The following is a 26,828-nucleotide window of genomic DNA, read 5'->3' on the forward strand; positions in this document are numbered from 1 at the left end:
CTATCAAACTGTAATTAGCTGTGACTGATGCCGGGGAATGTCAGTGCCTGAAATGCTGTGCTGAGCAACAGTGACCCATCACCACACCAGCTGCAGCCTGGGGAAACACCACTGCTGGAAGAAGTGGTGAGGAGCATCCAAAGGCACAAGGGGGAATCACACAGCAGGGAAGCAAGGGAGCGGGATAGAGAAAAAATATTTCACCATCCTGACCTGTTTCAAGGTTTCCAGTGCCTGAGGAACCATGCCTTGACTGTACTGCAGTTTGCCCACTCGCATCAGCTGGACAGCCCTCAGTGGATGGAAGCCAGGATAATACAGTCTGTAGAGGAAAAAGGAGGAAAATGTGTCACTGTCAGCTCTCATCTTCACAGTCACTGCCTCTGCAGAGAGCTATTAGGGTGGGACTGCAAAGTCATTGTGAATGTTAATAAGGTACTCAGAGAAAATTAGCTGCAATACTGAGAAGCATGTAATACAGAGGGGAATTAGTAAATTATTACTCTCCATCCCAGAGGAATCCCTTTAACATGATCCCATTAGAAAGTGACGGCAGTGGGATTATTTAATTTGTTACTGTCGGATAATACAATAGCATTTACTGTAGTTAGTGTTGCAAACAGAGGTCCTTGACAATCTCAGGTCTCTGGAGAGGCATAATTTTAAGAGGAAGCTTCATCAGGGAATCCAGTCCTAGACTGTCCAAGAGGAAGGAGTGGGACTGCAGTGAAAGCAGGTATGTAACATCATGACCACTGCTTCTGAGGGTTTGTATGCTACTCCCTGTTGCATAAAAAGAACTGTTTCTGCACATTCAAGGAAACATCTCAGACTTGTCTTGTTCATCTACACAAAGTCTCTGCTAGTATGAGGATACCTTCCTGTTCTTAATTAATTTCAAAGAAACAGAAGTTCTGTTAAAAAAAACCAGAATGATGCTCTCTTTTTTCTAGGAAGTAGATGGAGAGTGGTGTCATCATTAATTGCTCTCAGGGTGCTCTTGAAATGTTCATGGCAGCTGCTCCACATTTTTAAATTCCACTGATCCTCGGCTCATCATACGTGGATTGCATCCCAGCCCTGTTCTGGATGAGCAGATCATTATATCTTGAAGAAGCAACTTGGGAGCTGAAGAAAGCCATGGATGCAACTTGCCTGGAACTGGCCATCAGGAACCATGAAGTGAAGGGACACACTTGGAAGTTAAGTTACTTACAAAAGACCTTATCTATTTTTTGACTAACTATACCAGAATCATGGAATAGTTAGGGATGGAAGAGACCAAGAGTTAGGGTTGGAGATCATCTGGTCCAACTCTCCCATCAAGGCAGGGTCACCTAGAGCAGGTAACAAAGGAACTCATCCAGGTAGGTTTTGAATGTCTCCAGATGGAGAATCCATTCCATGGGTGGCCTGTTCCAGTGCTCTGCCAACTTCAATGGAAAGAAGTTCTTCCTCATGTTTTAGTTTATGGTCGTTGCTCCTCCTCCTGTCACTGGGCACCATGGAGAAGAGTCTGGCACCATCCTCTTGGCACCCTCCTTTGAGAGGTTTAAATGCATTAATGAGATCCCCTCTGAATCTTCTCCAGACCGAACAGGCCCAGCTCCTGCAGTCTCTCCTCACAGGAGATGCTCCAGATTCCTCATCCTCTTTGTGGCATCCGCTGGACCCTCTCCAATATCTCCTTTTGTTTCTTGTGCTGAGGAGCCCAGAACTGGACACAGCATTCCAGAGTTGGCCTCACCAGGGCTGAATCATCTCCCTCAACCTGCTGGCCACTCTTTCTGATGCTCACCAGGACACCATTGGCCCTCCTGGCCACAAGGGCACTGCTGGCTCATGGACAGCTTGTCATCCACAGGAACCCCAGGTCCTTCTCCACAGAGCTCTCTCCAGCAGGTCGGTCCCCAGTCTGTGCTGGCACTGGTGGTTCCTCCCCATGTGCAGGACCCCGCACTTGCCCTTGTGGAACCTCACCAGGTTTCTCTCTGGCCCATTCTCCAGCCTATTGAGATCCTGCTGAGTGGCAGCAGAGCCTTCAGGTGATCCATGACACTCCCCCAGTTCAGTGCCATCAGCAAACTGGCTGAGGGGGCCTCTATGCCACTGATAAGCAAGTTGGATAAGAATGGCCCAGTATTGATCCCTGGGGAATGCCAGAGACTGCAGACTATGCAAATGAAAGAATAAAAGCCTTAAGCACAGCTCACCAGAGACAAACATCCTACTTGATCAAAGAGCATTTCTTTTCCTCAAGTACACCAGCAGTTGTGCTTGAGCAGTGTCTAAAAATACAAAATGAGTCACAACTTCAGGAAGAATTGTCAATAAGCTTTCCAAAATCTACTTTTTGAAGAAAATATTTTTTTGGGTTTATGCCAAATCTATGATCATCAGAGTTCAGGATAACTATTAATGAATGATACCACTGCAGTCAGGAAGACACTTAAATTTGCATAAATATGATTAAATACATGCTAAGACATTAAATGATGTAAATTGGTACAATGTACAGAAATCTTCTGATAAGTCTGCATGTAAATTAATAAGTTATCTTTCTCTGTTATATTTCCCTAATAAAAATGCAAACACAATTAAATACAAGTAATTTTTTAAATGGCAGCATATCTGGCTGTCCTTATAAATCTCTAATTTGGATGTGTAAACATAATGAAAAATGTTTTCATACCCAAATTCCCCTATTCCACTGATCCCACGCAGTTTCAGTGAAGAAATACAAAAATACATGGAAAGCATGCCTGGCAGGATCTCAGCAGCAACAGCTTTTGATCTGCCAAAGCCTCTCATGAAACAACAGAAGCCAATTCCTCAATGAGAATAATCCATCCTGAATTGCCACAAGCACCTCCTGCTCAACCCCCTTGTGGGCTGCAGTTCAAAAAGGCTGAAAAGTCAGCAGACAAGAGAGAAGAAAAATGATAGCACTTATCTCAGTCCACTGACCACTCAGGAACTTCAAGGGTCTAGTTAAAAAAACACTTGGAAATTATCAGTAGGTTTATTTTTAGAATTTGTTTCTGGTTATTATATCAACATGGTGCTATCTGATACTAGTGAAATAGGGAGAAAATGCAGAGATTTTGGCGTGAATTGATGAAGAGTAATAGAAATTCCAGCACTAACATGGACACAAATGGAAATAATGAGCACATGAACACCTTCATAAAATTGAAAAGAAAATGTATGTGTGATTACACCCTTCTTCTCTCCTCTGTGACTGTTGCAAAGGAAGGAGTGAAAATGGCATTTCCTCTCCTCTGTGCCACCCAAAGGCCAGGATGTCTGGGGAAGGATCATGGCCACAGGAGAAGGTGGACAGGGAGACAAAGATTTTTGCATGAGATGATAACCCATCTCTGTAGGCCCCATTAGACTGTTTCTGCTGGGTCCTGACAGCTCTGATTCCTTTGCCACTGTTCTTTCACAGCTGCTTTACATCTTTGTCATTCCACACCTTTATCCTTCATCCTATTAACCATCTTTTTAATCTTCCTTTCCTCACCCTTCTGAATAACTAGCCCCATTCTGATACCACCACAAAGAAGAAATGTGGGTCCTGCCTCACCTGCAGCCAGATGAGGGGTGGCAGCTCAAGCAGGAAACTCCAGGCTGTGCTTTAGCTCATCAGTGCCTGCTGAACTTCACACAACACAATGTGGGTCCATCAGAATTCAGAATATGCCCTTCCATGCAAATGTGTTTCTTTCTACAGATCATGCATTCACCTCCAGTCACTAAAGGTCTAGGATTGTGGTATGTGCAATGCCAGGGAAAACAGGCAGCAATTCAGCAATGTCAGGTACACAGCCCAAACTACCAGCCATAAACTAAAGTAAGTGAAAACTTAAGATGAGGACAGAGAAGAAGTAAAATGTGTGAAATGAGGAGCCCTGTGCTCATAAATATTTACAAAGCTGTTTTACTGAGCTGATTTATGCTCTCATCTTATGCATGTACATAGTTCCATTTTGCAAGTCTTAAAACTGGCATTTGGAACAACTGTTTATTTTCATATTCTGGAATAAATCTATTAAACTACTGGAACACTGTTTATGGAAGGACATCCATTGAGTGAGTTTACTAGAGAAATCTAGGCAGCTTGCAGCTCTTCTGGGAGATGTGCAAGGGGGAAGATGCTGTTGGCTTCTTCAAGACATTCCTAGGATTCAGTATTATGAAACACTGGCATGACAGAAAGAACGAAGCCATTTCAGGCACTTGTGGGCCAACTTATTATCCCCGTGCATTGCTCTGAACAAAAGCAAGTGGATATATTTAAGAATAAGGAAGATATTTACCAGCCAAGGAACTGATACCTAAAGACTGTCAACAAGAGACCAAGATAACTATAGAGAAATACATGCTGTAAAACATGTTGCAGCTTGGGAAGAGTAGGATTTCAATCTGAAAAGGATTTTATGAGATTTATGAGGGCCTGAGGGACAAGAAGGGAAACAGTAACATACTGAAAGCTGAAGTAAGTAAGAATAGTTCTGTGGAGTGATGCTTCCTTGCCCTTGGCACTGGTCAATGCCCAGTAGATCACTTGCAAGGAGAGATTAAACAAAATACAACTAACAAATAAAGCTGCGCTGTAAACAAGACGGCTGGAGGAGGCTGAGAAGGAGCCGTACATTTTGTACCACATCCTCTGCTTTTATGAGGCAGCACAGCTTTGTTCCCATCTATGCCCAACAGCATCCATGCTGGCCTGCTCCTGCAGCCTGCCCTCCTGCCTGTCAGCTGGCCCCCCCAGCATGGTGTCACCTGCAAACCCCACAGAAGTATTTTCTGTTGCCTCCTCCAGGTCATTGGAGTTAAACAGGACAAGTCCCAGGACAGACTCCGTGGCACCCCTGCTGTTAGTGGCATCAAGCAGGGGACAGACAGCCCAACAACCATGGCACCCCCCAGGCAGGACTGTACCTGTCTAGCTCTCTGCTCACCTGGGCCACAACACCCCGCCCTGCATGCTGGCTCCCTGACCGTGTCAGCCCAGCAAAGCCAGCAGGGAGCACCCTGGCCAGCTCTCGGTGCCTGTTCTGCAGGTACCCGTCCTGTCTGATGGAATTGCAGGGGGCACACGCTCTCAGGTAATCCCTGGCTCAGTCTTTATCCTGGGGTGTGCCTGCCACACTTCATAAAGAAGGCACCACCTAGCTAACTATTCAGAACCACAAATGAAAGCTATTTCCCAGTATTCAGGTAGCTTGCACCAGTGCTTCACTGTTCCAAGCAGCAGCAGTTCCTGCATTTCATTCCCAAATGAAAAGGATACCAATTTTCACTCAGCAAAGAAATGGCCTATACTATGTAAAACAGTAGCTGTTTCTAAGGAAATCCACTGCTCCTCTTGGTAATTCAGCCTCAAGGTTTGCCTTGATTAACCCCCAGAGCAGTCACTATTCATATACTTTATAAAGAAAAGTATTTTTTTCTTCATTCTGTGTATTAGCTCTGAATCTCTTGTGTTTCATGTAAGGAACAGTGTAAAAGCCACAACCCTTGACAAAATTTAGCCAATTCCTTCTATTTCTTAATAATGTAGTTCCATTAATTCCACTCAACTGATCTCAAATTACCAGGTAAGCAGTCAGAGCTTTTGTGCTCCCTTGTGAATTAAAGCCTAGTATTAAAAAAAAAAAGAAACTATACAAAATCACTGCCTTTTCTGATGACTCATATGTTAAAATAGATGTCTCTACCATTCCTTGCAGATCAGTCTGTGGGGCTAACATTTATACTGCTGTCTTCAGCCTGATGTAATTAGAAGCAGGAGGATTTATAAAACCTGAAATAAAGGTTAGAAATGGAAATTTTATAATGTCTCTTTACTAAGATGACATGTAAAAGGTGAGGCTATACATAACTGTAAATTTGTTCTCAGAAGCTTTCAGTGCAAGTAAGTATGACACCACAAAAGACATAAAGCAGTTCCAGGAGCCCCATCCACACAGAAGGGATAATGAGGCTCCAGGGCTTTAGCAATGGCGGTAAGAAAAATATAAAGAGGAGTGTATCAGCCTCACAACAGAAATATACACCACAAATACAGCACCCAGTAAGTTCAACCTTCTCTTCTTTCTCTGACTTGTTCTTGATTTCTGAACTCCTCATTATTTGACTTCATTCATTAAAGCTGCTCACTGAACTGAAGCCTAGCAATGGGTTTTATGTTGTCCAGTTACTTGTTTTTTTCTTTAGTTAGTGATGTGAAACTGGTCAACTAATTCACATATTATTTCTACTCTTTGGCTGGGTTCTACACACATGAACAATAGTAAATATTTTTAGGAAAAAATTAGGGACAAATGTTTATTTCTGCTGAAAAGTACGAAATAGTCAAAGAAATCACATGCATCAGGAACACAAGACAGGTAAACCGACTACACTCATTTAGGAGTTTAAATATCTTCAAGTCAAAGTCTGATCTGCATGGAATTTCACTTAGCAATTCCTGCTCCAGACCCAGCAATTTGAGGCTAAAGTAGTGCTTAAGAAGAAATGCTCTATTTATAGAAAGTAATCTTAAGCAGCTTTATACATAATGTGGTCAATTTTTTTATTTTTTAATGAGCACAAGACCTGTGCAAGAGTTTTGCCTGGAGGATTATTTTTGGAGAAAGTGGGAATGTGTCATTGATAATGGACTAGGTGACTGTTTTGAATGTTGACTATTCAAAACAGTCTGGTTGGAACTTTGGAATTTTTAAGACCAATATATCTGTATTAACCTGTGTAAAATATTTAGGTCCCTGTGAAAGCCTTCAAAAAATATTGGCCTGGCTTTCATGTTAATATTAAATTTTTAAATTAGATAATAATAATGTTAACCTGTTATTCTTTCTGTTTTTTCTTTCTCTTTCCCCCTCTCTTTTTTTTCTTAACAACTTCCTGTCTATCATGGATGACCAGGTAAGTTTAAATCAGTTCAGTACTTCTCAACTCCCATTATACCTTCTGCAGCCATGCTGTTTTTTGAATAAAAGGCTAAATCCTTTACCTCTGGCAGACCTGATATACTCCAGCTGCCCTGGAATGTTTTTTGTCCATTTTATCTCCCTATCACGGTGTCTCATGGAGACGATCAAAGCATCAGTGAACAGTTTAATTCTGGCATCAGACTTTACTATTTTTTCCTGGATTTGACCTCTCTCACTTGGATTTTGGGATCAGCTCCTCAGCACTAGCAGGGAGGTTTTCATGGAAGAAACCACTAGTGCACATCCTTAAAGCATTATAAAAATGCTTTGCCAGCAATGGGAAAACATTATTAGAAGAAATTTTATGCAGGGAGGTCTCTTACAAACTAAAGCAGCAGAAATTGCTTTCTTTGATTACTATGCAAAACTACTAATTATCCCTAAGAGACTTCTTCTGGTCTAACCAAATAACACCAGAAAATGGTCATCATTTTCTGAGCCAGCTGGGGTGATTATCAGTACAGATGTGCAGACCTAACACCTCTGATCAGAGCTCATTTTGAATACTTCATACTCTTATAAATATATCCTGGATGTATATTTTTGCAGCCTAATTTAAAGGTGCTTTCTCTCTCTTTGGATTGTTTTGTATTGGCAAAACTCTTGGTTATCCCCCAAGTATTGAGATTTTCACCAATGCCCACAACTCATGTATGAACCTCATCCTACTAAGCAGCAAAGTGCATGGCATGACAGTCTTTGTTCTGCACAGATAAGATATGGAGGCCCAGGCAAATGAAATAGTTTGTCAAATGCTGCAAGATAAAATCTCTGGGAATGTTAAACCCATGTTTCACTGTAGCTCTAGGATGGCTTTTGGTTCATGCAGCGTCTGGGTCTTGTGTTTGGGCTGTCTTGCCTACCTGTCTGGCTCTAACAATCCAAATGGGAGTAAACATAATTTTAGAGGCTAAACAGGCTTGCTGTATTTTGTAAATAAAATGTAGAGACAGTACCCATAGTTAAGAAACTTTTGTGCCAGACTGACAACTTATTTTTCTGTTTCTTTTATCTATTCTGTTGTCACTCAAGGAATGTCCTATTATTTCTGTGGAACAACTGCCTCTGGAAACTCTTCAGGATTTAGATCTGTGAAATAATGCTTCAAAATATTTTTCATCACATCTGCATCTCATATTGTTCCATTACTATTTGTTTCAGTAATTTAACTGATGTGATCAAATAAACAATCATACTTCTTAATTGACTGAATTCTCAAGAAATGTTAGCTATCCATCTCACAAATTATTTCTCTCTAGCTGCTGATCATTCTGCCATAATCCTTATGATGATAATTTATGTCACATTAAAATGAATATTGTTCCAGATGTTGTCTCTGCCAAGATTTGAATGATAACTCCAATAAAATGAAAAAATGGGATAAACTACAATTTTCATCTTGGCTCTTGATTGAACTCATCCACTTAAAAAGCTAACTCTCTCAGTTTGAACTGTCCACTTCAATGTTCTTTCCTCCTCTGATATTATGAGATGTTAAGGAAAGAAAGGGCGCCCAATCTGGAATGGAAACAGGAAAAGATTTTATAATATTGTCTCTTTGTCCTGGCTGAGCTTCAAAACATCTTGTAGCTGTTAGGATTTTTTTTTGTCCTAAATTCACCACTTCTGCAGATAAAGATGGCAGTGTGGGCTGTCACTGCAGATAGGAACACACTGTCTCTGCCTTGCATAACCGGGAGAGTAAGAGATTAAGATCAACAGTTTAGTTCAAGGATTTATAAAATTATTTTAAAAGCCATACAGATTGCATTGGGAGAATGCCAGAAAACACAAGAAGGGTAAGAAATGCAGCAAAGGAACAAAAGGAAAGCTAATTAAAGAGAACATGCATGGGAAGAGAAGGAAGAAACCGAAGGGAAATGTACACTAAAGACACTGTAATTTGTGAAAAAGATCTTGGCATCATCTTCTCCTCCAGCAATGAACCTCTGACCAGCTGTTGATGGTATGAAAAATGACTCACTTTCCCTATCTCTACATGCAGCTGAGAATACAAGATTGCAGGTACAAAACCAAGTTTAGACTTTGGTCTTAATCAGAGACCTACAGGTTTGCATGGTCTCTCTTCTTCATCCACAGAGAGTGACAGGAAAATGTAAAGCACTGATGGATCTCTGTGTAAGTCACTTATTACGTGCCTCTAATTGATTCCCTCTGCTATGACACGAGTCCCCTTGTATCTGAGCCACCCACATCTAAATACTGGTATCAGCAAAGCTTGTAGAAGTCAGTGAGTGTATATGGGTGTTCACAAGCTGCAGAAGGAAGGATGGAACTGGTGGCACAGACATCTTCAGTGCAAAATGTCTTCTCTGTACTCACCAGTATCTCAGATCACCTCAGAAGTCTGCTGTAATACAAAAGTGATAACAGGTTCATTTTTGACCACATCTGCCTTACAGGGTCACCTCTCTTTTCCTTTTTTTTTTCCCTTTCTCCCACCATGTTGTCACCTTTCAATATTTGTCAGGTCTGTGCTTTACCAGCTGCCATTTCAGTTTGTCTATAGTGTTGGATACAATTCTTGTTGTAAAAAATAATAGCAACAACAGCAACTGAATTAGCATTTCCAAAATTTAGTGACATTCTCATGCATAACTTGTTACCAGCATGTCTGAACAAGAACTCTATTACCTGACGTCAGATATCTCATTTAGACAACTAGCCTTACTCCTCCTCATGTCTCAGCTGTTCCATCTGTAAAATGACAATACTAATCTCTTTATTCAGTAGACTAATATGAGGGCTAAATACTATCATGTTTGTGAAGAGCTTCGAGACTTCTATAGGAAGATTCTGTAGGAGTCCAAAATATTAGCAATAGCTCTGAAAATAACGACAAATCCTTGGTAGGCTACAGAGTTAAAATGTGACAGCCAAACAAGACCATCTGTCCGTGCTGGAGAACACGTAACTTCCATCCAGTTGCTCAGCTGGCTACAAAATTTCTTGCATGACCCAAAAGGCATGTAAACTGCTCCAGAGCTTCCTAGGAAATAAAACAATCTGGAAGAAATGGGAGGGGGGAAATAGCATTCTTTACAGAAAAAATAGGAGACCAGCTATGAACTTTATGAATAGCAATCATGAGCAATAATCTCTCCCAGGCTCCAAAGTGCTGCCTGAAATGCTAGCTGAATATAAAGGAGAGATTTTTTTTCAGGTAACACACCACAGTGCCTTTTCACAGCATGGAAAACAGTGTGCAATACTTCAAATGGCCAAGGCATGCTTGAACTCTGTTTGTAATTGAAAGTAGCATGTTCACTGAGCAAGCATTTTTCAAGGAAAGACAGGGTTGTGGTACACCTTGATTAATGGGTATGTTTGCACCTTGGCAGTACAGGCACGAGGTAAAAATTTTTAAAGGGAAGATCTCAAGACACAATTTCGTAATTATATGTTGTTGTTCCAAAAGATTGTAAGGATTTTCAAAATTGTACCTAGCTATAGTTATGTGGCCCAGCCACTCAGGGCTTGTTTAGACACATATGAGAGCATGAAAGATACTCTCCAATAGGCCCTTTCTATCAAATTTCCTCAGCATGAGGTTTTGGATTGAATTTCTAGATTAGGTCATTAGAGGTCCACATCTTGACATGATGAGGGTATATTTCTATAGGCAAGATAGTGATGAACAATTCATTTAAGCTGAAGTGCAATGCATTCAGGGACCTACTGAATACATCTCTTGTATAAAAACAGAAACAAAGTCTTCCCAGACTGAAAATAAAGGGCAAAATACACAGGAGTCCACTTCCTAAAGAATTAGCTATTTTTTCTGCTACCTAGTGCCAAATACATAAAAATACATAATGGATCTGTTGCAGGATGTTTTCTCCAATCATGAGAGCTCCAGCCCTTTGTAAGGAGAGCCATGGAAGGGTGGGCACCTCTCTGGGCCAGAACACAAGTGCAGTGGCTGAACATGTCACTGAAGCTTATGGCCTTGAGCCCACCAGACAGACAAAACCAAACGAAACCAAACCCCAAGCAAACAAACAAACAAAACAAAAAACCTCAACCAACCACAAAACCTGCTCTAGAAGCTGCAGAGGAAATCCTTTGGAGTTACTTGACAGAGACTTGATTGTGGTGGAGCACACTTTGGACAAGAATCCTCTGACACAATCTGGCAAATGTTTACCCTGCACCCCACTCACTGAGGGCAGCACAGGCACAAAAGAGGAGCCACAACTGCACAATCATGCCTAAAGCACATGAGTAAATGGCTTGTAACAGTCTAAAATTACGAAACAGTGAGCAACCACATTCTCTCTCAGCTGATTGTATGGAGGTAATTACCACACTGATTTATAGATGAGTGGGGATGGAGGAGGGGAAATGAGGAAAAAAGAAAAAAAAAACATATGTGGACTCTGTCAAGTACTACTTTTTTCTATCAATGTTATTTGGTTCCTGCTGAGCTAAAGAAAGACTCTGTAACTCTTGGCTCACAGTTCCCAGTAGTGGACCTCTGTGCCATGAGACGAGGCTCACAGTTCTAGCTCAAACACTAGCCAGCACATGGGGGAGAGCTCCAGCAAGCTGCTGTGCAAGTGCAGCAGAGCAGTCAGGGTAATCAATCTGTGGGTCTTGGACCACTATTTCATCCCATGTCCCAGGTTATACCCCTTTGTTGGCTAAAGCTCTCTGGCATAATATTTACTTTTGGTTTCCTGTTACATATACCAGCTGTGTTTGAGGCAGAACTTCAGTCTGTCTCACAACTCATTATTCCAAACAGTAAGAAGAAATTCCCTTTTCTCCTTCTTCCCAGATATTTTTCTTCTCTGCTTTCCTCTTCTAGTTTTTGCATCTTTCTTTCATACTTTCTCTATCCTTACCTTTATATTTTCTTCTTTCAATATTCTCTATCCTAACAAGCTGCCTTTTTTCCCCTCTAACCAACTCTTATTACATTTTTATTCACAATTTTAATATTCTTTCACTCCAGGGTCCTCTCTACCTACCTATAACCAAAGTGCTAAGCCCTGTGTAGGCTGACTGCTTGTTTGGATGCACAATATCCATTTTAGAAGGAACTGCTAGACCACTAACAGCTGTTTCAAAGTAAACTCCCTTTATGCACTGCAAATTACATGTTAAGATATGCAATAGTGTACTGTCCATAAGGCCTCAGGAAACCACCCATTGATCTATGATATGTCCATTAATCTCTGCAGCCTAAAGGGCATCTTTCTAAATTCGTACAGGAGCCAGGCATGAGAAGAAATCTGTCAATACCCTTTTGTGAGGCACAGGGAAAACCACATACTGAGTCTTTGCTATTAAATGTGAATCCATAGAACGAGGAAGTCATCAAATTCTAAAATGGCATTTACTTGCCTCAAGCAAAAATAAAATGTCATGGCTCCTTCTGATTTTGCAAAGTACCACAATTTGATTGTCAATTTGCGATTTGTCTGATATATGGCTTAGATATCTCTTGGCTTTCATGGCATTTGTTCTGAGGATTTTTGTATCCCTTCCAGTTTCTATTTCATGCTGAACTAGATGTATCTTAATAGAGTACAGAAAAAGGCCTCTGCTAGGTGACAGCTTCTCTCCCAGAAAAATGGAGATCTTTCCTGGAATTACCCTGCAAATGCACATCATGGCACTGCAAGCTTTTGTAATAACAAGGATTTCATGCTGCCCCTCTGATCTGTATTTTCTTTCTTTCTGTGCTCATGCTGGTACATCAAGTAATGCTCTTGGTCCACTTACTCCCACTTTTCATGAAAGACACATCTTTAAAAAGGCTCTCCTAATTTCTTACTGGCTTTCAGCAGAATTTTTTTTGGGCCAAAAAAATGATATACCTTATCAGAGTCCTCGATATTTAGTTATTTACATTGTCCCTTATGAGGGACAGCTGATGAGAGTTGTAGCTTCTATAAAAAGTTCTTCCAAGTTTTTATAAGTTACTATAAAGTACAAATAATGCTAATAATGAGTTTTGCAAAATACGTACCTTTTGCCAATGCTGGTTTGAGGCACAATACAGTAGTTGCTATAAAACTGCAGAGTATTAACTTCTTTGTGACATTTGTTTATGAATAGAGATGAGCCAAGAGGGAAATTTTGCTGTGCATGGATGTACACTGACAGCATGAATACTACTGTGTAGCAAAAGTATTTCCATCATGACATAAGTAGATTTAAAATGAATGCATGCAGATATGCAGATTGCCTAAAAGATGAGCCCAGACAGATTAAATATACCCATGACACAATTTTTTTGTATTCCTACGTGATAGAATGCAGCTCAAGTAATTTCATACAGTAAATCATACAATATTATACAACACACAAGACATAATAGTTCAAGCCAATTTCATGTGGAGAAATACTTACATCAGAAAACAATCACTGAACGAGGCTATCTTCCCCTCAACAGAGAAGCCATAAATTGAGAGATTACTGGGTTAGAGAGTGCAGGAATGCCTTGTTCTGTCTCCATGCCAGAGCACATACACTCACCTCTTCTGTTCCTCTCTACCTTACAGAAATTCAACAACTTAAATAGGTTAAAGACAATTCATACATACTTTGGAGCAAGAGTGCTTGACTGAAGCTCAGATTTATACTTGCTAGTGTACATGAGACTATCAGACTTGATTAGAAATTGTAACTGCCATATGAAACTGTTCTCAAATTACAACTTCAAATTTTCAGCACTTACAATATGGGGGCAAGCAGACTGATTTTCAGGAGGAGTTTGGAAATAACTGCAATTCTTGGAAAACATAATTCTTCTGCATAATACCAGAGACAGTTTGTCTACCTATAGACTTTCAAGGTTAATTTGAATTCATTAACAGTGTGAATTTAAAATTAATCACTTAATAATCACTTCAGCCATGTTGTAGCTTCTGTCACTGAAAACTAACACAGAGTTATTTCATATTTAGGTTGATTCATTTCCAAAGCAAACTGGGCCAGACTGCAGTAAATTAAAAAAACACATGTATTTGAAAAGATTAATTAAAGCACTCTAAAATCTATTTGGGTTATTTACCCTTGAAACACAAGCTTTGGTCAAACAAAAATTGTATGCCACAAAACCAAAAGCCCTTTACTCTTGTGATCATTGGTCCAAAATATATGTAAAGATAAAATCCTATGATGAATATAGTGTAATTGTCCTCTCTTTAGAACAAAATTTGATGGTTTTTATATGATTTGTTCCAAACAAACAGGAGGTAGCTAGGAAACTGGCTAATCTTGAAGGGAAAAAATATTCTATAAAATGCTAGACAAAATGGGACAAGAGTCAAACTAGACACAAGATTATATTTTCCATTATTAGGTTAATAATGCAGCCTAATTCATTGTGCTACATTTTGATCCAAAATTGATGGTACAATAACTATAAATTATGAAGTATTAGTTAGAAATGGCATATTGTGCTTAATGTACTAGCAACTACTAACCCACCAGCAAGCACATAATCAGTTGCTATAGTAATTCTAATCTCCACCCATGCCTCAAGAATTGTTAAGGGATGTGACGAATTCTGTCCTTTACAAAATGTGTACTTTCCCATAATCGTGTTTAGTGGATTTTCTGCAGAATCCCCATGTGCATACTGCGCAGATCACACGGTGCCTTATCAGATTCAAATAACTGATTTGAATTTTTATTGAGCACTGATCTTTCCAATATACATTTAATTTGTGTTTACATCTAATTTATACATATCGTGATCTCAAATATTCCACTATGCTTGTTTTTAAACAAAAGGCAACATGAAAGCGGTTTACTAGGGAAATGAAATCTGATCAAAAAGAATAAAAGGAAAGTACAATAGTTAATTATTTCAAGCCTAAAAACTGGAAGCAATTCTCCCATGTGTATAAGGGCCAGTACAGGTCCTGTACATCAATTAGGTCCACTTAAAGCACATTTTAAAGGCTTAGAGAGGATTTATATGGTGCATAAGCCTGGGGCTGTCTGCATGTGAATTTCATCCCCTCTGAATATACCTGTCAAGATAGCTGAAATCTGAACATGAAGGAGGTTGTTAGTAAATCAAAATCTAAATTTGCAGACATTGTTACCTCAATTGTATTTGTCTCTTCCCTTTCTCACAGCAAAACAAAGTGGTTACAAGCACAAAGCAAGTGCAAGAAACAGTGACCACAGTACTAAATTTTCCCATTTAAGCTGCCCTAAAGAGGAAGATGGATGGTACTCTGAAGAAAAAGATTATTTCTCTGTCTTGATCTTCTAAAGGAAGAGCTTTTAGCTGTAGTCCATAAAATTCATTTCTACATCAGGAAATGCAGGAAACAACAAATACTGCACTAGGCTCACAAGATCCACAAGCCTTCAATTACTCATTTTGTTCACACAAATATAAGACTTAAGATGCATGATTAAATTTCATTATATGTGGACTTGGTATTAATCCCTGATGAGCAATTATTTAAGATTCATGGATTCTTAGTAATGACATGTTTCTCCATTCCTTTACATTTCTGCATTAGTGATCATTTCTAAGGAAGGCAGAATCCTGAAATCTGGAATCTCTGCTTACCTCCAGAATTTTAGCATTTTTATTTAAGACATGAAACATTTTGACAAGTATTCAGCCACTTAGATCCATGCTAAATTATTACATAGAGGAAAAACTACTGGAATAATTGTGTTCATAATTCCTGGAGAAAAGTCAGATACTTCCTGGGTGAAATTTGCTCTGAAAGCCTACAGAATTCAGGCTTTGCATTCTGTTGGAATTTGTCCTTTAAGATCATATCTGATCTATCAATACCAGAATTGAGAAACCTTTTTATGTTTTTCCAACTTAATTTATCTCCATCTCTCCTGATTTTTCACTGCATGTCAGATTGCCAAAATATCACCATTGCCTCATTTAAAACTCTTGAGAAACAACGTATTCTGCATTACCTGAAGAAAGAGGAATTTTTACCTTTTCCCACCCTTTAATTATGTGTCCAAATCCTTTCCAGAGTTTCCTGCAGCTGATTCTAAAGAGTTAACAAATAATCATATTAATAACTATAGTTGAACGTGACTTCAGAAAACTCTTACATGACAGCAAGTGTAGGATTTATCCCAACAGTGTATTCATGCTGACAGCTCACAGAAATCTAACTTTAGATGCCAGGACAGGAAGCTTTATCTTCCCAGTTTCCCAGTATATGCAGTGCACAGTCAAGGACTCCTTGAGAAGGAAATTCAGAATATCCAACTCCCCCTACTGAATATTCCTCAGCATTAATAATTCAAGATTAATTTATGATCTCAGTTTTTTGTCATGTTGCCTCAGACTCCTAACTGTGGCATAAATTGTGTCACACTTTGATTCTTCAAATTGAAATGAGAATATAGAATGACTGATTTTGCTTTTCATTTACTAATCTTTGATAAATATGGAAAGCTTCAGCACAGTGCCTTTCTACAGGAGCAACACACTTCCAAAGAGAAAAACCTCTTACACTATAAACCTCCTCATATAAATATGCTGGATGTGCAAACTTCATCAATGATCACATTTACTACATGCTGTAGCAATAAATGTCTAGAGACTAAAAGCACAATTCTCAAAGGGCCACAGTTTCTAATTTCTTTGGAAAACAAACACAATCTACCATGAAAAATGCAATGGTGCTTTAATGATCAATCAGTTGAATACCATGAGATATGTTTGCCTTCATTTTTTAATACCTTCTGCCATTTCCAGCAAATTGTGGAAAAAAAATAATGGATGCCTTGAGTATTCCTCATGTCTATTTCCACCAAAGAAAAAAAATAAAAATAGAAAAACCCTCAAAATGAAGATTCAGATTCTTTTGGATCAGTCATAATCCAGGAGGAACACTAGCAATAATGAATATGGATACACAAACGCAGCTGCAGCATTCACATCAATAGCAAAGTAATGCAAAAATTTGCCCCTTTGGTAGAGTTCTGCTACATTAAAGTGCTAAAAAGCTCTTGGCTGTCTGACTCAAGGTTGCATCTTCGTTTTATAAGGTCAGTGCTCTAGCATTTGAAAAATATTTTGTATTTTGCAATATTTACCTCATTTCCTTCTCCAGAGATGTTGTAATCATTCAGGAATAGCAAAGCATATTGCATACATAAGAAAAACACTTATGAATAAAAACATTTCAGCATTTTGAAGAATTTCATTAAACTGGTATAGAGCTAATAAAAATATTAAGCTGCCTACAGTGCATTTTAGGCTGGGTTTTATACCACACCCCACATACATACAGTGTCCTCTGAACAGCAGAAAATTTTACATTATATTGGCAAAGTCTCTGTAATTCTTAAATCTTCTCATAACTGAAAACCAACCTACATTCAAAAAGAATTTCTGTTTAGTGTTATGGGGAGAAGGGCAAACCAGACCAAATGTCTTCATTTGGGTCTCAATGGCTTTTGTTCATGCTGACCTCCAGCACAGAAGAGCTTCCTAAATATCAAAGTATGGCTGAATTATTTAATTTAATATATTGTTATATTTAGTACATAGCACTGAGGATATAGTAAGAGTAGGAAGTGTGTGATAGTGAGAAATTTTTTTTGTCTACCAATGCTCCTAGAAAGAGGATGGAACAAAAATGTATTTGCAAAGCTCTGTGCTCCTTACTGTGATAACACATTTGACGACAGGACACATGAATTAGCAGAAATTAACATTACAAATGTAAATATACTTCAGGGAATGAGGACATTTTATCTTTGGTAAATGTGCATAAGGCATAGCAATGTGGACAGCATTACTATTATTATTATTATTATTATTATTATTATTATTATTATTATTGTTGTTGTTGTTGTTGTTATTAATATTATTAATATTATTAAATAGTGATACAAATGATCAGAAGAACCCAATGCTACTCATTGTGATAAATCCTTACTGCTGCTTTGCTAGAAAGATACATTTCACAATAAAAGATTTGGCCTCTAAAGATACAGTACTGTCAAAACTGAAATATCAAAATGCTCTCACTTGGCTGTCACATCAGGAGTTAATATTATACTGAAAGTCTAAATGAGGCAGAACCAGGTATTTTGATTAGTACATTTCAGACCAAGATCTTGAAAGGATCCTTTCAGAGGAAATGATCTTGAATTTTTTTTCTCTATATGCCTTTTTCTATACTAAAGTATGCAGCACTTTAAACATCCTGTTTTGATGAAGAGCAGTAGGAAGCCCAGGAAAATAGCACATGCTTACTATGGATAAAGCCCCTTTTAAAATAGGGTTATCCAAATTGATAATGCATAGATAAGGAATATTCACTGGAAATAAGTAATTCTGAGTGACATCTTGCATATATATGTTTAAAGCCTTCCAGTCTGTCTTGCAACTATTATCATGATGAAAGAGTACAAAATAAAAGAAATCTATTATGATTTTTTTTCTGACAACTGTGAAATGTAAGTTTTTTAATATTGGAATAATATTTTTTAAAACAAGCAGCTGGAAAGCCTTGATGTTTCAGTGGCATCTTAAAATCTGACTAGAAGGTTTCAGAGGTTAATATTAGTCATTGCTTTCTTACTGCTGTGCTCCTTTGCTCCCCCAGGTTTTCCATGGACAGCGTGAATTTGCATAGGCAATACAGCATTGAAGGAAGAGGCTACAGCATGGAAAGCTGAAAAACTGTTACATGAAAAGTCAGAATCATTTGCTGCTGTTTCTTAGAGAATTCACATTGGAAAATAATATTCTTCTAGAGCATTTGCTTTATTTCCACTGTCCAGGATGACTAATCACAAGAGCACCGGTATTAAACCACTTAGCAGAGCTGAAACCCAGCAGAATGTGTCAAAAGTAGATGAATTTAACCTTGCAGTATTCAAGGAATGGAAACTATACCCTGGGGCACATTAGAGAAATACATGGATAGTAATTATCTAAAAGGAGATAACCAATGTGGATTTAGAAAGGCAAGAGCCTCCCTAACTAATCTACTTGACCTTTATCATGAGGCTAAAGACAAGGCTGATAATAGGCTCTGCAAATAAAAGAGTGTATTTGTATTTTCAGGAGGTCATGTGGGCATCCACAACAAACAGATGAAAGGGGTGAAAAGAAAATAGCTCTATAAAAAACCTCTGAAAACTCATAAGAAGGCACGTACTGCAAGGAAATGCATTTAACCCTCCACTGACCACACAACTGCAGCAACTCAAAAGCAGCACTGGGGCAGCATTTGTTGCACTACCCACGTGGTGAGTCTGCCCAGTAAAGTAAAAGGTAGCCAGAGACTGTAGTTCCATGGCAGCTGCTGGTCCTTTTAAATATAAGTAAAATAGAAAGTTTTTTAGAATCCAGGAATTTTAGTCTAGGTAAAAAATTGACTTGACAGACTAAGGAGCCATAGTACGAAAATCCCTTTCTACACTCAGCTTTTTTTAAAATTGTTTTTCTTGTTCTTTTTTTCAAGACAGCAGATAAACCTAGGGAAGGTAATGCTGTGATGGGTAACAAAGGTAAAACTGCTCTCAGAAAAAACAGATCTTTCTTGAAACAGCTCTTCCAGTTCATGACAGTCTGCAGACGCTTTGTGTAGAGAATGCTTGGGCCACAGTGAAAGCCTGCCTTCTGTCAACCATTTTCAAACTCCATGGAAATTAATGAAATTTGGAGGATGCCCCCACAGTTTTATGTCCCTCTAACCAGGTGCCAAGGTGCTCATCTCTCCATTTGGAATAGAGCTGCCAAGCTCTAGTGAGCTGATTATTTTTCTCTTGCCTGCCCTGCCTGGGCATGGGACATAGTTTTCCTCTCCATGCTTGGAAGATAAAAAAGATCCTCTGATACCTTGGTTGGAGGAATGACTGTTTATGGAGGGTGGACTTTGTGTGTCAGGGGCAACCTTTTCACTGGACAAAGGAAAAGTTCTAGGATCTTCATCCTTTTCCCACAGGAGTGACTGGAAGGAGGACTGGTTTTCTATTTCCTGTCGGAAAAGGAGAGGCCATCAGTGATGACACATATTTGTACTCTGAAGTTGCTGAGGAAATGGGGGATAAAGGAGAAGAAATTACAGAAATACACCTCCCATTCACTCAACCACACACTCCTTAACTCATTCTTCACCAAGGGACAGAGAGAAGAGGCAAGGAAATGAAGACAAATAGTTCTGAGTTAAAGAAGCAGTGAGGAGTATAAAAAGAATTTGGGAGAGAAAAGAACATGATCCAAAACATGTCTGTGTCTGAGTAAGGTACCAATACAAAAAGAAAAACATGAACTCAGGGATTCTAGAAGACCCATACTGCCTCTAACACCAAACATTCACAGATCTTTAAACCCCAGAACAAAAATGCAAATAAATCTTTGCTGGAACATTTGCTATGTCCCCATGCCTTGTTTACTGAGCAGACAGTGGCTGTTGTCAGCTCTCCTCGATGGGGTCATGAATTCACTTGAACACGTCCATTTCTGTCTTCTTGGGCAGACAGGCTAAGAAAATATACCTGAGTCAGCAATCTTGCATGTCAGCATGTGCAACCACTGAATCAACTTCCTCACCTCTAACACCAGATTTTTCACCCTCAGCAGAAGATTTATTTACTGTCCTGTTCTCACCCAGAAGTTAGCTAAGGGATTTTGACCATCTGGATTTGACCAAAACTTTAATCTCTGTTGATGGTGGTACCACTGGATCAAGCACAAACACACCGCATTACACTTTTTCCTTTCTTTTCTCTGTTTCAGAATGAATGGCTTAGGTGGAGTATTTTGGGTACCTCTGGGAAGTCAGGAACCACTCAGAAAGTGTGAAGTAACAGGGTTAAGAACACAGAGGAGAGATAAACTAGATCTGTAAACTAGACCATACAGCAAGTTAGACCATATGGTTAAAAAAAAAAAATCTATGTATAGTAAAAAAGAACCCTCTGCAAATATTTTAAGCATTTGATCATATAAACAGCATCTGGAAATGTATGTGTTGCTTCTTTTTTTTTTTTTTCCTCAATTCAGAAGAGTGCTAGAAGCAGCACAAAATATCCTGTACTTTGCAATGAAGTAGAACATACTTGTCTGCATTTTAACTGAATTTATCAGGTCCTTGATTTTGTTTCACAGTCAATGACAACTTGAATTCTACTATAATAAATATTCATAGCATGCATATTACAGTTGTATGTGTGAATTAGTAAAGTTAAAGCTTGGTTTTCATAATTAAAGGCATTAGCAAGGATTCCAAGATGACTTTGTGCTTGTGGAGAAACTTGTGAAAGACTTATCTCCATTTTTAAACTCCTGCATTTGACTGGAAGTGTGTCAATGCTCAGCTAGTATGGTAGAAAAGCATTTTTACCTGAGGGATAAAAACTGAGCTCTGAGTTTGAAAGGTTCACAATACAGTCACATAGTAAAATATTCTAAAATATTCTAAAATATACTCATTTAAATAACTCTGCTAAAAAGAAATCCGAGAAAGCTGCACATATGCTTATGGCTGTTCTGAAGGCAAAGGAGGAAGTAATTTTGGGAAATAAATTTCTTGTTATTCATTCCTTTCTCAGCTCTGTTAATATTTTGCTCTGTTCAAGCCCAATTTTAATAACATTGATGGAGGCCAGTGACCTCTGGCTGAGTTGAATCATGGTGTGGGGGAGCGGCACATTCAGCCCCTGAAAAATCATTACTGGAAATCACAAAATGCAAGATGGTGGTTTATCCTAATATAGCAATTCCCTATATTGGTCCCTTGAGGATTGATTTGGGTTATGCAAGGGTCTCCCCTTGATTGAAATATCTCAGTTTTAAATGTTGGGAAGGCATCCAAAGGTGAGGTGAGAATTATCTAGAGCAAGACACCATTTGGGATGTGGAAGTGGTGATAGTATTTGTGGGCAAACACAGGCAGGCTGCTGCTGCTTGTCATTTGTAGCTTGTCTTGTCTTCTAAGAGAAAAAGGATGGCATTTGGAAAAGAAAATGCATGCCTGTGCTGGGAAGGTGTCCTGAGATGGGCAGGAACGTGGGCAAATAGGAAGACAGTGTTTGGTGTTATGTGAGACCAAGGCCATATGGAAAAGAAAGTAACTTAGAGATTTGGCAGGTGCTAAAATTGTCTTTGAAAGAAGAAGTTGATGCTCCACTGCAGTCAATAGACTAACTAGCTAAAGCTATCTGATCAGTGCTAGGGCACCTAACAAACTGAGATCTTCAGTTGTCATTGCTCAGTCACACTAACAGGGTTTCCCTTCTGCAGCTCAAGCTGCCCTTCATTCCTAGAAGGAATGCTTCCTACACATATCCAAAAAACTGGTTTGTTAGATTTCAACAAATCCCTCATTAGAACTCCTCCTTGTCACAGTTCCTGGATAATGTCTCGATCATGTAGGAGTTGGTGACCTGTCACCCATGCACACAGACCCAGACTGTCAGGCTGGAAAGAACTGATGTCCTGGTCACACTCTGCCTTACTGGAAGCCTGTCCTTCCCTGACCTGCTGGCTTTATCTTCTGTGACAGCCAAGGAAAAAAAAAATCCCTTTTTCAGCCTGATTGCAAGATTTATGGGGCCATCATCTGTCTGCCTGCTCTTCTCTAGTAATTTCTGAATCCATTGGTCAATTTTAGTTAAATTTGGCAGTGAAGTAGAAATTTCAAAGATGTTCTGGTAATCTAAACCACCAAGATAACAGAAGATAAAGATACCAGCAGTACATTCCCCAAGGTAAAGAACACAGTGTGAGCTTTGTCCTGAGATAGATATGATGGAATGCACACAGGAGAAATGCTATAAATTCTCTGCTCCTGAAACTCTGGTTTCTGCACTATAAATTTCATTATGCCCATCTAAAATTCTAAAGAGTTCCAGTAACTTCTCTGATGGGTAACAGGTACTGCATGAACACTGCACTATAGCTATCATCCAGTGAGCCAACATAAAACTCAGTCAGAGGCAAAAACCTAATGGAGAAATAGCTCCGTCAGCTCTGGAGGCCAGTGAACAACTCAGTGGCTGAGCACTGGCATGGTGGTATTTTTTTCCTTTGGAGCTAACATGCCAGGAGCTTTTTACAGGCAGAACCTACCCTGGTGTTGATCACAGCTATCATGAAGTACCTGTGCATTAACAAGCAGTGAAAGGCTACAAGGAGCATACTGAACTGGTCTCTGAAGTCCTGTGATTTGAGGAGACCACAAAATGTAAATTTCCAATATGCTCATTGCACATGTCTTCAGCCAACTCTTCTGTATCCTTCTACATTTATGGACACCACTTCAGGAAAATCTGTGGCTTACAAAAGGCAAACATTTACATGTAAAGAAGAAAAACAGATCTCCTGAGAGACTGTTGTTAGCAAGCTGTCTTCAGGAGGAGAATTAACCAGACAACATTCTTTAAAGCATACCTATTAGTTTTTTTTTTTTTCTGAAATAAAGTAGTATTCTTATTAGACACAGAAGGTTGGATACATCCTACATAAGTATCATTTGACTCTCGTCTGGTATGATTTGTAGCAGCAGAAACTTAAAGGTCAATGATAGCTTGGACAAAGGGCAAGCAGAGATTGGCACTGGGGATGAAACAGGGCAACATGCAGTGACACAAGGCAGACAATGTACACAACTGGAGATATTTTCAGATATTTTCACACTAGAGAAGGAGCAATGGTGGCAGCTATTTAAAACAAAGCAGTACAGAAATCAGGGCTTGCTCCTTCAGACTGTAATGAGCCATCCACAACACCTCCACAAACAACACAATAACATATTACACATCAGTCAGAGGCTGGATTTATTCTTACTAAGGACATACTGGCCTCGTTTTTCTAATACTCCAAGTTAAATAGTATAATTACCTCTGGTCCCCCTGATCCACCAACCTCTGTCTGCTTTAAAAAAATATTTCTAAATAAAGTTACTGTATTGAAGTCACTGAAACCCAAGAGCTGTGACAGAATAAAGAAGAAGGTGGCAGTCATGCAAGTATCCATCTTCACACCAATGGATACACAATCTTAGGATGCTTCTGGCCCAATATAATCCCCATGTAAAAAAAAAGGTTTCTGGGAAATGTTAAGTACACAAATAGCAGCTTATTAAGGACTATCATATTTTGTGACAAACTCTTACACTGCACAGTATGCTTTTCAAAAGAAAAGCATTATAGTTGGACAGCTTCAAATTTTTTAATTATAAATTAAATTTTTATTTCCCCGAACTCATTCGGTATATTTTGTCTCTGATGTTAAGTTACAGGTTCATGACTAAAAAAAAAAAAAAGCTTATAATATTGGGTTCTTTTTTTTTTTTTAATTATCCAAAATCTTTTTGCTTAGCATAAGAAGGTGCATTATACAGTGAAGAGCGTTATAGTGATGGCTCACAAAAATTTCTCTGCTTTCTAAGTAACTGTTTTTCTGGGTTACATTATAAAATATTACATTATAAAATATTTATAAAAAAATAAAATATTTTTTATCTCCATCAGGCTGTGAAAAGCAGGTATCTTCAACTATTGAGAATAAAGTAAAAATGCAAAATGTGGCTATGCCAAAATTAAAGAGCAGATTCATTGAACCCAGGGAGAGATAGAAACATCTGTCCACATATTGTAACAAAAACTCCTGCAGTGATCAAAAGCTGTAAGTGTAGCTCACTTACAGAGAAGTTAGCTAATTTAAAAATTATGCATGTGAAAGGAGTCAGGTCTTGAATTTATGGAAGTGACCATTTCCATAGAGATGGGAGGAAGAGTAGCACAGTACAGGAACCACACACATGAGATTCCTGCATATGAGGACAAGTGCATGGGCATGTGACTGACTGCACTTCCAGGCATGTAAGAGAGGAAGACCTGTTGCAGCATTGCTCCTGAATAACCAATTATCCAGAGATAAATTCTTCCAGCTGACTTTTCCCAGGGATCTTTTTTGTTAGACGTGACAGACACAGAGAAGAGAAGCAACAGCCATTCTACCAAGGGTGGGGAGAACAAAGGAGAGGTCAGAAGATGAAGTTTCCTACCTGGCATGTGAGAGTGGCAGCTCTGAAAATACTGGGGACATTTCCCTATGACTCATCCATAAGCCATCTACAGCTGACTGATCTAGAACCAGCACAAGAGATGAAACTCAAGCCTTAAGGAAGCCAAGAGAACATTGCCAATAACTACAACAATGCCAAGTATTCCCCCTGATGGCCTTGAACTTTTCCCAAAAACACTGCCAAAGATTGTGTTGACTTTGATGTATAAAAGAATGCAGACTCAACAAAACTTCTCAACCTCGTCCAGGCAGTGTACTAAGAACTGCTGTGCATGCAATGACTTTTTCTTCCTCATAATGGAAGAACTGCTGTGTATGCAATGACTTTTTCTTCCACATGATCTTCAAGTAACACTGAAACAGGAGACACAATTTAAGATTTTCTTTGGTTGTAAATTTTTACCCATTTTTACCATAGTATTTTTTTCTGTGTACATTAAAAAGAAGACAAAATTAATTAAAACATACCAAATCCACAATTCCATAGCACAAAAAGCAGGCAGGAAAACAAATGTTTTCACTGATACTGTGTAAATTCTGTTAATCTAAAGCATTCATTGAGAGCACTATGTGTGTTAAATTCAGATGTTGAGTTCTGATGGCATAATTTCTAAGAGAAATATGGGCCTCAGAATAAAGAAATATACTGGCTGCTATTTATGGCTCTTTCATGTCCTTTGTACTTTCTCCCTTTCCTCAATAAGGGTGACAGGGGTTTAGCTTCTGCCTATAGCTGTGCCTCTGAGGAGAGCAGCAGAATCACAGCTTTCAACTAGTTGCAGGAGCACCTAAATTTACCAAACTCCTTGTGATGTGTGGTTGTTTTATACTAAGATAGGTGTGGAGCTTTTTCCCCTGCACCAGGACATTAAAAACTGCTTTCTGCTATGCGGATATTTTGGTGTCCACTAATACATTCAAACATGAGCTTAAACAGCTTCTCTCTTTATAGGCACTCTATATGTGGCCTCTTATATTCTCCTTGTACGAACCTCATCCACTTGACATCTGTGTCTTTATGTAAGTTGCTAGGTAGCACTAACAAGCAAAGGTACACACACAGATAACACAATCAGAGAAGCCTCACTGGCACTGACATGTCTTTAATTTCTAACTGGTTGCTGAAAGACCAAGCTCTTACTGGGACAATGTATGACAATCTCTCTTTTATGGCATGTCCCTGGACCTTGCCATTCTGCTTTCCAGTGCTCTGGGTTTAAAGAATATTCCTGACACAATATTGCTGTGGGAACAACTGAAGGTTTGGGTCTGTGTTTTTCTGTGCAGCTATACACATTTTGCCATATTTTGTATAGTCAAGATTCCCTTAGGAAGAGGTATGACATTTACTGAGCCGTTCAAAATCATGCTAAGGATGTGTCCTACCAACACCACATGCAAAATAGCTTAATAGAATATTATATGTACCCTGAAGAACATATAAAATGAAGTTTTAAAGTTAACTGAAGACTGCAGCACACACAATTCACAAGAGTAGAATTATATTTCCAGAGATACATTTTTAATATTATTTCTTACTCTGTTCACCCCAGGCAAATTCCTTGCAATCAGCTGAAACAAGATCTGTGCTACAGGTACAGAAATTCTGCACTACACAGAAGGCAAGATGGCAGAAATCCACATACTCTTTTTAATTTTGGCAGATGCATTGATATGCTTGCCTTCAAAAAATGAAAATCTAGCCTTTCTTTTGGTTCACTTATTAAACTGATTTAGTTCAGTACAAAACAATTAGATACATGTCAATGTAGGCTGCCTGAAAATTCGATGCC

General features: G+C 38.9%; 1 protein-coding gene across 12 annotated transcripts in view; it reads right to left on the reverse strand.

Moving 5' to 3' along the window:
* SMYD3 (SET and MYND domain containing 3) overlaps window positions 1-26,828 on the reverse strand; it is a 385,946-nt gene that overhangs the window by 6,081 nt on the left and 353,037 nt on the right. For 10 of the 12 annotated variants that reach the window (XM_059468066.1, XM_059468065.1, XM_059468071.1 and 7 more), the window contains one exon: window positions 214-322. The exons of 1 other annotated variant lie outside the window; for it this stretch is intronic. In XM_059468066.1, coding sequence (XP_059324049.1) covers window positions 214-322 — 109 coding nt within the window. Of the gene's footprint in view, window positions 1-213; window positions 323-8,429; window positions 8,526-26,828 lie in introns of those variants that run through there. One more of the 12 variants, XM_059468067.1, reaches the window with a different exon arrangement.

This window comes from Ammospiza nelsoni, chromosome 3, assembly GCF_027579445.1.
Source record: "Ammospiza nelsoni isolate bAmmNel1 chromosome 3, bAmmNel1.pri, whole genome shotgun sequence".
Taxonomy (NCBI): domain Eukaryota; kingdom Metazoa; phylum Chordata; class Aves; order Passeriformes; family Passerellidae; genus Ammospiza; species Ammospiza nelsoni.